At 38.8% G+C, this 11,229-nt stretch overlaps 1 protein-coding gene across 1 annotated transcript in view; it reads left to right on the top strand.

Annotated features, from left to right (window-relative positions):
* ANK2 (ankyrin 2, neuronal) overlaps window positions 1-11,229 on the top strand; it is a 252,844-nt gene that overhangs the window by 192,955 nt on the left and 48,660 nt on the right. Inside the window, 2 exon segments of the mRNA XM_010858507.1 lie at window positions 6,807-7,031; window positions 9,855-10,009. Coding sequence (XP_010856809.1) covers window positions 6,807-7,031; window positions 9,855-10,009 — 380 coding nt within the window.

The following is an 11,229-nucleotide window of genomic DNA, read 5'->3' as shown; positions in this document are numbered from 1 at the left end:
CTCCATTGATTTTATATCCCAGTTCCCTAACCTGGCAGTTACTCCATAGCCCCCATATCTGGGTCTTCTCTCAGCCTTTTCAGAGAGCTGTATCTCATTTGTATTTCCATCCTTTTTTTTTTTTTCAGTGAATACGGTATTGGTATATAAATATTTCATTTGAAAGTCATTTCTGATTTCTTTCTTTATATTTCACTTTATCCATTCCTTCTCTGTGCTAAAGTATCTATTCTGTTGCAGCCGCACCTCTCCATGTCTTGATCGTGACAACAGCAGGTGAACTTCCGCATAATTCCTTCTCTGAACATGTTGCCTCCCCTCTTCCCCTTTCTCCACGTCCTTCTCCCTGTACCTTGCCTCGGGATGCTTTAGTGTGACCATACCTAGCCAGAGAGAGCAAGAGAGGGAGCACATGAGGGAGAATGATTTATTGCCTCCACGTCATGACCATTACTGAACTCCCCATTATGGTACAGGGAAAGCGGGTATTTGTTATTTTGTTGGAAATAAGTGGGGGTATGCTAAAATGAATGTAGACCTCATGGCTGTCTTCATCATAAGTCTCCGTGTCTCTGCTTCTTTTGAGAGAAAAAGGGCTACATAGAGCTGAAAGATGTTATTCCCAGCAATTATGCAAATTGGTTAAGCTATTTTCAAGTTATAGTAAAGGTTATGATTTTAAGTGTCACTTAGCAGAGTTTTTTAAAGCTATAGTCTAGGGGAACCAAAGGCTGAAAGTTTATTAATAGTGCACTTGCTTGCTAGTAGTGCTTTAAGTGCAACTTTTGATATTTTGGAAATTGTACTATAGAATGATTCCAGTGTTCTAAAAATATCTATGAGTCTATGTTATTTTGATTATATGTTATTTTGATAAAGTTATTTTTAAAAGTTCTTATCAGACTACTGGTTATAGTATTTTTATTATATAGTCATCCATCAAGATCAGGATACTGAAGATTGTCTACAGTCAGGCAATTTTCAATTTTTACACATTTATATCCATTTTTTTTACTTTTTCTGCAATACCCACTAAGTATTTTGTGTCTATACATGAACATAGTGATAAATACATTTTTGGTGATGTTAACAGGTTTGAGGCATTTTATTTCAAAGCTGTTTTTCATCAGTTTTTCAGTTGATGGAATTTGGAAGATTGGGAAGAAATTAAGAAAATTATAGAGGACAGGGAGCTCACGATACGGTTTTCTCACAGTAACCCAGAAATCAGATTTAATTCAAGGCCCTCTTGCTATGTATGTGTAGATCACTGAAGCACCCTGATGACCGATTTTTTTTTCCTATTTTCACTCAGTAACTAACTCTGAATGCTGTAATCTCCCCCCCATCCTTACCCCCATGATCCTGGATGAATTAAACGTAAACCTAAGGATTCATAACTTTTGGGGTGGAGGATATAGTCCTCAAAAGACCAGAATCACTGTTTTCTGCTGCCTCCTCTGAAGCATGTATCTGTCTAGCTAATCAACTACAAATTCCTAGGCAAGTCATCTGCATAATAATGGTGGATTGCTTTTGCTTTTATTCCTTTTAAATTGTGATAACACTGTATCTCACAATTTAGAAAACTTCAATAAGGATTTCTACTTTGCATGACTGCTGAATTTCCTTTGAAGAGTAAGATAAACAATTAAAACCAAGTATGTTATGTGATGTTTTTTTGTCTGTACAGTCTGAAGTCAATGTTCAGTGGAGTATGTGTATACATTTTCTGCAAAACTACTCCTGATTGTTTTAGCCATACAGCAAAAATAGTATATATTTCGTGGAGGAATAGCAGTTTGTTTTTCAAATAGAAATGCTTCCAGAACTTCTGAAATGGAACATTCCAGTAGGTCGCCTAACCTAGTTAGAATTTTAATACCAGAATGCCACATTAGAGTTTGAGTTTAATCAAAGTCTCTCATTTTGGGGATGAGAAAACTGAAACCTAAAGATGTTAAATGACTTGCCCGAGGTTAGAGCAGTAATTCAACACAAGGTTAGATCTCGTGATAGATCCAAGCTGGAGCCAGGAAAGAATGTGGAACTTGTTGAATTATCTTGTGCTCTGTAATAATAGTGTTTTTTACATCTTCTTTAGTACAGTTCATAAACTAATCAAAACTCCATATTAAACTACTTTAGCAAAGTTGTAGGTTCATTGTAGATATTTAATAAATGTTAGTTACTCTGTTTAATTTTCTATATGCTAATTTTAAGACATTCAAAATATACAAAATTATATGCATTTATTGAATTCTATCTGCTTGACCCACAATGATTTAATTCTTGCTCTACCCTTAAGTGGTGATAGGATTATCCCTCATTGACAAATGAGGCTTCAGTCACAGCTCACAAACAGTGAAACTGAACTTCAATCCATTTATCAATACATTTTACTTTAGTTCTTTTCATCTCCCAATATTAGGGTTAGGGTTATCTTGTCCCATTTTTAATCTCCTGAAAATATGAGAAAATCAAATTTACTTAATCAAATCTGGTATGTGAACTAATTTCTCTCATGATTCACCCTAACCTTTCACTTTTTCCTGTGATACAAAAAAAAAAATAATGATCTCTTACAATCTGCTTTTTGAAATTGTTATACATCACAAAATAACTATCCACTAATCTATTACCTAAGCTTCACTGGTGGCTCAGTGGTTAACAACCCGCCTGCCAATACAGGTGATGTGGGTTCGATCCCTGGGTTGGGAAGGTCCCCTGGAGAAGGAAACGGCAACCCACTCCAGTGGGAAATCCCATGGACAGAAAGGAGCGTGGCACACAGAGTTGGACATAACTGAATGACTCACACACACATCCAGGTAGTAACACCTTTGGATATCCTGATATTTTTAATGAAAATATTCAAATACTAAGCCAATTTTATATTATAAACTATTGGGATTAACTGATTAGCATGTTGACTTTTATCAAAAGACTTCTCATCAGTACCTAGAAAAAAAAGTTGCATAATTATTTCTCTTATTCTCTTTTAGTTGAAGAAAAGACTTTTATATATAATTCTGCATAGTCAGCTTTTTAATTAGTTGTTTACTTTAATGAAGTCTGACTGGTGTTTGGTCCCTGGTTGTCCTTCTTTTCAATTAGAAATAAATATATACAGCTTCTCACAACTTACCCTTTTCACTCTTCCATCATTCACTGTTAAGCAGCATCTATTTGAGTCTGATTTGCTTAGAGTATTTTCTAACTAAATTTGTAAACATTTTTATTCATTTTGACTATCAATATTTAGCTCTTTCATGACTTCCCATCCTTTTGTTTCTTTCTTGATATCCTTCTGATTTACTTTCTTCTCTGCCTGCCTGCGCCTCTCTTCCTTCATCTCTCTCTCTCCCTCTCTCGTCTAATAATTCCCTCAGTAGAGCTTGTTGTTTTTTATTAGGCTAGTGCACTTCCTTTAGTTATTTCATAAAGACACAAAAGCTTGTTTTTGTTGGAAGTTTTCTCTGAATTAGACACATTGCCACTTTAATTTTTCAAATTTGCTTGCTGTTCTGGTGCGATACTTAAATATAATTTTCTAGATCTATGATGACACCAAGACATATATAGTTAAATTTATCTACTGCAGCTCCAGTTTTTAAGTCCTTTTACTTCCCAGTCTTTGGTCTTTCTTCATACAGTTTTCACTTCTAACAAAATCATTACTTTGGTGTATCCAAACTCTTGGTTTTTTGCTTACTTTCATTTTCTACTAATCCTCTATCAAGGTAATTGAATATATTCACTCTCTCATTTTCAAGCAGGGAAATGCCTGTAGAGGAATATTTAATATTGAAGGCAGTCCTTCTCAACTAAAGCTATTTTATGAACTGAAATGTCTGAGTGTAGTAATTTGAGTGAGGTCTGACTGGATTGGTTGTCCAGGAATCAAAGAATTAAATAACCTTCTACTTTAGCCTTCTTCTCAATTAGAAACAAATATATACAGCTTCTCACAACTTACCCTTTTCACTCTTCCATTCATTCACTATTAAGCAGTTACTTATTAACTGCCTACTGTGTGCCCCATTCACATAGCACTAGGCACTTGGGACACAGGAAGAAATACGGAGCACAAGGTCACTGCCATTGTGACACTGATATGGACCTGAGTGTGGTCTAGTTCCTTCCTCCTTGACCAGGAGAGTAAGCGATTCCGAGGAAGTGAAATCGTCATGTGACATTTGGGGCTTAGACTGTGAGCATCCTCGGCAGCAATGGAAGACATCTGGGCTATGTCTTTACTTTCTGTATCCTTGCTAAGTTCCTAGCAGCATGGAAATTATGGGGTAAAGGAGAACAAAAGAGAATTTTAAAAGAAAGTCAGTAACATAGAAATCAGAGAAAGTAATCAGACATGTAGGTGCTTAGACATTGTTACAGCCAAGTATATAGCTACTTCAATTCACTCCTTACGGAATGCACTGCTACAAGATATTCTAAATGGAATATATAGGCTGTAAACCATTACTGGAATAAATATAGTGAAAATATAATAGCATGTACCATGAATGGGGAAACACCCTGGATGCTTTCAAAAAATAGATAGTATTGGATATTGATGATATTAATCAGATGTATTATAATAATTCCTTACTTTTTTGAGTCCCTATTCTTTAGCAATGGTGCTAGTAATCAAAAGATGAAAAAGAAATCAAAGAAAGTAGAGAAAGTCAGAAATACAGCATTGAGTTTGAAATAGCACCTGTTGAAACTTCAGTCATTTTTTTCTAGTTTTTATAAAAATCAACATAAATATCATGCTGCTGTTGCGGCTAAGTCGCTTCAGTCGTGTCCCACTCTTTGTGAACCTAGAGACGGCAGCCCACCAGGCTCCCCGGTCCCTGGGATATCATAGTCAAATGAAATTAATAAAATGGGAAAGAAACCTTTATAGTCATCTAGACGTTTTACCAGTTCTTTCATTCTTTTTGAGCGATAGTGCATTTTAAAAAGCAAATAGAAAATAATTTAAGAATTCCTGCTTAAACACTAGTAATACGAAAAGCAGCCAACATTTTCTCGCTGTATTTTGATAAAGACCAGAAACATCCACACTTCAGAACTGACCTGCTGCTTATACTCCCCAGTTTGTGCCCCGTACTAAAAGCTGAGAGGATGGGGTTTAAACCGGTAGGTCTAGACTGGCTCCTGCATGGGGAAAGAAGTGTGAGACCTCCTCTCCTGGTCTCATTCTGCGTGACCTGCTTCAGATAGGCACTCTGGGCTCCTTCACAGACGTCTGTATTACTAGCAGCAGGGTTCTGTTCAATAGCATGCTTAATGAGGTCTGTGTTCTGCTATGAAGAGGATGCTAAGGTATTTTTCCTTCACTTATTTAAAAATAACACAAATATATTGTGTTTCTATCCCATAACTTACTTTAATGAAATAGCTTTCAAATGTTTTACATGTTTGTCATGGATGTAATATCTGAGTGTGATGAATCTGGTATAGTTCTGTGCTGGTTAAGCTATCAGTAGATCTTACGACACCTGTGTGTTGCTTTCCTCTTTCTGTTTTGGTATAAAATTCTTGCAAATGCAAGGAGAATTGGGAAAGACAGTAGGGTGTGCACATTTTTTGTGTGTGTCTTTGTGTATATGTACACGACCATCAGATTGCCTGGTTTAATTTTTCCTCCTTGACAAAGTAAGTGCCTCCCAGACTTTGAGTTTTACACTAACCTGGTGAGACAAACTCACACTAAGCTGCAGAAACATCCTGAAGGAACCAACTTCAGAGTTGAGACAAACCCTTTCTCTTGGTACAGTTAAAAAAGTAAACAAGCCAAATCACCTTGGATCATTACTCCCTTATTCATGAACAATTAGCTTGGCAAAAAAGAAGCAAAAGAAGAGATGCCTTTACATTTCTGAATTACTAGCTGTGATTTTCCATGTTTAATTTATTATAATTTGGGGAAAATCACGATGCCCAGATGTCTTCCATTAGCATGAGCCCAGGATTTCCCCCTCAAAACCCAGAGCAGAGGGGATTGATAATCTTGTTTTCTTTCTCTCCTATCAATTAAAATGGTATAGAAGAGATATTTCTACTTAAGAAGTGAAAAAGCACCTTTGAATCGGTAAATGGGCTCTTTCCAAAGCATTTGATTTAAAAAAAAAAAAAAGCATTTGATTATTTTGGTTTTCCTCTTTTTTAGAATGTAATCAGTTAAAAACCTGCATCCTGGGTATGACAGTGTTGGAGCAGGATGCATGTACATGGGTTTGGTCTTGAGAGAAAGCCTTTGAATTTTTTTTAAGTTGTAGAATTATGCTGAAATGATCTGGACATGATGTAATTTTTAAAAGTCAAGTTGAGTTAACTTAGAAAAGCTACAATTTAGTCTTTCCTCTCTGCTCTATCTTTATATTATTTCAAACTATGGATTTTTCAGGACGCATATAGCAGGAAGCAAATGCCTCTGCATTTATAACAAAAGGAGACTCATATTCTTTATGTAATTTCATTCCACTTTCTAAGTCAATTGGATGTATGTTTAATTTACAAGTTCATGTTTAATATCACCATTGTCAAATTAGGAGCAGAACTGTTCTTTAGTAACAGATCAAAAAATACAAAAATTAAAACAGCAACCAAACTGAAATAAAGGCACTGGTATAAAGTAAAATTACTTTTTAAGGGCATGTTTTTGGCCACTATGCATATAAATAAGAAATGTTTTAAGAACAGAGCGTTATGGAAAAAAAAGCTAACTTGACAAAGCTTGTTTATCTGCCTTCGATATTTCAAAACACCATCTAACCTTCCATTTTAACTTTTAGTTTCCTGGTTAGTTTTATGGTGGATGCCCGAGGTGGTGCTATGCGAGGATGCAGACACAACGGGCTCCGCATCATTATTCCGCCCCGGAAATGTACCGCCCCAACACGAGTCACCTGCCGACTGGTCAAACGCCATAGACTGGCGACAATGCCTCCAATGGTGGAAGGAGAGGGCCTGGCCAGTCGCCTGATTGAAGTCGGACCTTCTGGTGCTCAGTTCCTTGGGTAAGGGTTTCTGATAAACCTCCCAGTTAGTCACTGGTGAGCTTGTATCCTCTACATGAAATCACTAGGATGGAGTGGAAACAGGTACGTCAAGCTTTTGAAAGAAGATTGGCCCCTGTGAAATTTTTTAAGAATTGAAACTAATGCCTCAGTGTTTGACCGCACTTAAATGCCTCTTATTTTAAGGCATTAATGGGTTAAGCATTCAGGTTGACTATTACTCTTTCTCTTTGGATGTGATAGTAGCTGCCAGGCTTCCACTATGAATAATCATACTTTGGTTGATGGTAGGTATTTTTTAATCTGGATTTAAGTGGGAAAGTCGTAGAGAAAAAATACAGTTGGTCCTTGAAGGACGCAGGGGTTAGAGGTTCTGACTGCCCCCCACACAGTCAAAACTTTGCAAACACCTGAGGATTGGCTCTGCCTGTAAGAGGCTCCTCCACATCCCAGGTGCTGCGTCTGTGGATCCAACAACCGCTGATGCACCACGTGGTTCTGAACTATTTGCCATTGAAAAAAATCAAATGGACCTGCCTAGTTGTTCAAGGGTCAACTGCACTAGTCTGTTATGAACATAAACTTGACGTCTTGTATAGTTACAACAAACAGAATCATCATCTTCGCTTTGGAGAGCAGTGTTCTTTATAGAACATACAAAAATTTAATCTATGTGATTTGTCTTTTCTGTTATCAAAATTGCTACCATGACTAAAAATCATCCTGGCAGTTTTTTATTTGGCATAGATTTCATTAAGAGGACAAAAATCCAGAATGACTTTTACCATGCTCATTTTAGCAATTTTGAGCAGAAATAAGCTTTTCTTCTATTTGTACTGCTGCTGTTATATTACCTGGTATCTCAATATGCCAAGAAATGAGTAGTACCTGCTGAAAACTGACAAAACCAAGTTTTGGAGGGGGACAAGTTTCAAAATATTTTGAAACAAATCGGTTGTATTTAAGTCTTATTATATAAAGTCTTTGTGCTAAAAAAACTGGGAGAAAATCCTATTAATTATGAACTCTTTGGCTTTGCCAGTGTCATACTGGGGAGAGGATTTCTTACTTTAGAACTCAGGAAACGTTCTAAAGCCTCGTAATTTGGAGCAAACTATTAACAGGTTGTTCCAAATTATGTTCACACCTGAAAAGGTGTGTGTATGTATTTCCCAGTTATGGAAACTACCTCCCATGTCCTCCTATCAGACAGACCAGAGATTTAGAAGGAGCCTGTGAAGTTCTGGGTTGCATCAGAAAACTCCATTATGGTTGGAATAATTCCCCAGTGATTCCTTTCATATTCTGTGCCAGCTCCTTTCCCCTTCCTCATGCACAGATAGTTGTAGGCTTTTTAATAATTGTCAGATCTGTTGAGAAATACCCATGAAAACTTCTGGCCTCATTACAGAGCCAGAGTTTTTATTGTATTCCCAACAGCTTTGTCTTTCCTGTGGAGCATATTTTATTTTATTTTTTTGGCTCATGCCCTGGCGGTGAACCTAAGCAGGAATAGATCCGACCCCAAGCGCCCTCCTTCCACGCGCCTCCATTGTACACTCTGGGTCTCTTGTTCTTGCTCTTTGTGACCAATGGAGGGGGCAGAACCAAACGCAGTGTGAAACCAAACTTCACTCTGTTCATCAGCTGGTGACGCTGGGGTTCTGTGGAACACGACACCTGAAGCTTACCTATGTTCTTTCTTTCACTGCTGCTTTGGATGTACTCAGTAAACTTCACCTGCCAACGGCTCCTCCCCCACTTAATGAGGGAGAAAGTTTGGTCAGCCGCATCCTTCAGCTGGGGCCTCCTGGAACCAAATTCCTTGGGTAGGAGTGACTTAAAACAAATTGATGGCTGCGGGCCCCCATTCTTCTCCTTCTTCTGCAATATGATTTCTCTTTTTGTCATTGTGCCCATGACATGTCCCTCTCTATGATTTAAATTCTGTACAACCTATCTTTAGTGGACCATTTCTGACCCTTGTGGTATGTGACTTTTATTTTTGAGTGATGTTTTTATATCTTTTCCCTTAAGTGCTGTGACCTTCATTTTCGTTTAAAGCATGAGATCTGCCTAGTTGTACTATGTGCTAGTTAACGATGTCGTTATGATAAATTCGGAGTCTGTATCAAAGCAACCTGGACTGAAAAAAAAAATCAAAAGCCTCTCTGGATTTTGAGAGTGAATGTGACCGAAACACAGTAGGGTAGTGCATGTTCTGGATCCTGAAATGTAATAGGCATTGGACACACCTGGCCGCCTGCTGAGGCGCTCCCATAGGGCCACGCTGTGTGCACATGCCTGTGTCTCCTTGAATGGAGGAAATAGACGGAAAGAGTCCTGAGTGCATGCCTCTCGAGTTCCGAAGCAGTTGACTCTTCTGACATCTCATTTATGGCACATGAAATTACACAGTGTATGAGCCATTTTCCCTCTTAAACCATTTTGTCATTCTGCACCTTATAGAAAACGTTTTAAGAGATTGGCATACCTCATAGATGTGCATGTACATTTCTTTTGGTTAAATGTGTTATCCTTACGTTGATCAAAGGAGAAGTTCCAGAATGCCACATGCACTCACAGGGAGACATCATTGGCTTAAGGTAGCAGCATGGCCCCGAGGATTGGCGCCCCCGAGGTGGAGTGCTAGCTACTGTGGGACCGTCTGCTAGCTGCAGGGCTCCGGAGGATGGCCCCGCTCTGTCCCTGTCCCCAGAAAGAGAAGAATTCCAGGTCACTTTGCAACAGACAGAGTTGAGGTGCTTGTCTTGCTGGTGGTTAGCTCCTGTCCACACTGAATGTTCTGCCTTGCTGTGTCAGGCCTGTGATCGTGGAGATCCCTCATTTCGCTGCCCTGCGAGGAAAAGAGAGGGAACTGGTGGTCCTGCGCAGTGAGAACGGGGACAGCTGGAAAGAGCATTACTGTGAATACACGGAGGAGGAGCTGAATGAAATCCTGAACGGCATGGATGAAGGTACTCCATATTGAAGGTTTTAAAAGGACTCTGAAGTGGAGGCATGATAGTGATGCATTTGTTTATATCCTAGGGGGTATGTGTGTGTGTTACCTAATCCAATTTTCTCTCCTGGCGCTTGCACAGTAAAGCCTGCCTACAGGCTACACAGTAAGCCTGCCTACACCACAACATGAGGTTGTGGTGAAGGAAATAATACCAGGTTATTGCAGGTGCAAAGCAAGAAGTCTGGGTTTTTGAGCATTAGCTGCCCAGACCCCTTGTTTAGCACCAGTGACTCAGTGGTAAAGAATCCATCTGCCAATGCAGGAGACGTGGGTTTGATCCCTGGGTTGGGAAGGTCCCCTGGGGAGGGAAATGACCCACTCCAGTATTCTTGCCTGGGAAATTCCATGGACAGAGGAGCCAGGCAGGCTACAGTCCATGGGGTTACAAAAGAGTTGGACATGATTTAGTGACTAAACAATGACAACAGAGTGTTCTGGTATATTACCATGGTGATGCATTGGAGTGCACAGTATATTTGCCTAGTCTTATTTTTGTTGCATTCAGGAAAATGAAATTCTTTAATAGTAAATATCTTAGATTAATAAAGAAATATGGCCCATCTCTATCTTTCATGCAAACTTTTCTAAAATATGAAATAGAATAGATGCTGTTTCCAGAGAAGGCAATGGCACCCCACTCCAGTACTCTTGCCTGGAAAATCCCATGGATGGAGGAGCCTGGTGGGCTGCAGTCCATGGAGTCACTAAGAGTCAGACACAACTGAGTGACTTCACTTTCACTTTTCACTTTCATGCATAGGAGAAGGAAATGGCAACCCACTCCAGTGTTCTTGCCTGGAGAATCCCAGGGACGGGAGAACCTGGTGGGCTGCTGTCTATGGGGTCGCAGAGTCGGACACGACTGAAGCGACTTAGCAGCAGCAGATACTGTTTCATAACAAAATGAATAGATATTGGATAATATATCCATGATTTTCAAAAATGCCTAATCTGAACATTTAGATATTTAAGACACTGATAAAAAGTGCTAAACTTTTCTCCAGGAAAACTTACATATACCCATAACTACTACGTTATAGGACAATATAATTTTTTCTTTCATCAACTTATTTTTCAGTTGGAGGAAAGTAGCTTTACAGTGTTGCATTGTTTTCTGCCATGCAACAATGCAGATCAGCCAGAATTATGCACATGCTATGTGTGCTAAGTTGC

This window comes from Bison bison, unplaced genomic scaffold, assembly GCF_000754665.1.
Source record: "Bison bison bison isolate TAMUID 2011002044 unplaced genomic scaffold, Bison_UMD1.0 scf7180017864389, whole genome shotgun sequence".
NCBI classification, from domain to species: domain Eukaryota; kingdom Metazoa; phylum Chordata; class Mammalia; order Artiodactyla; family Bovidae; genus Bison; species Bison bison.
The sequence above is the reverse complement of the archived record's forward strand: the minus strand, read 5'-3'. Positions and strand labels throughout refer to the sequence as shown.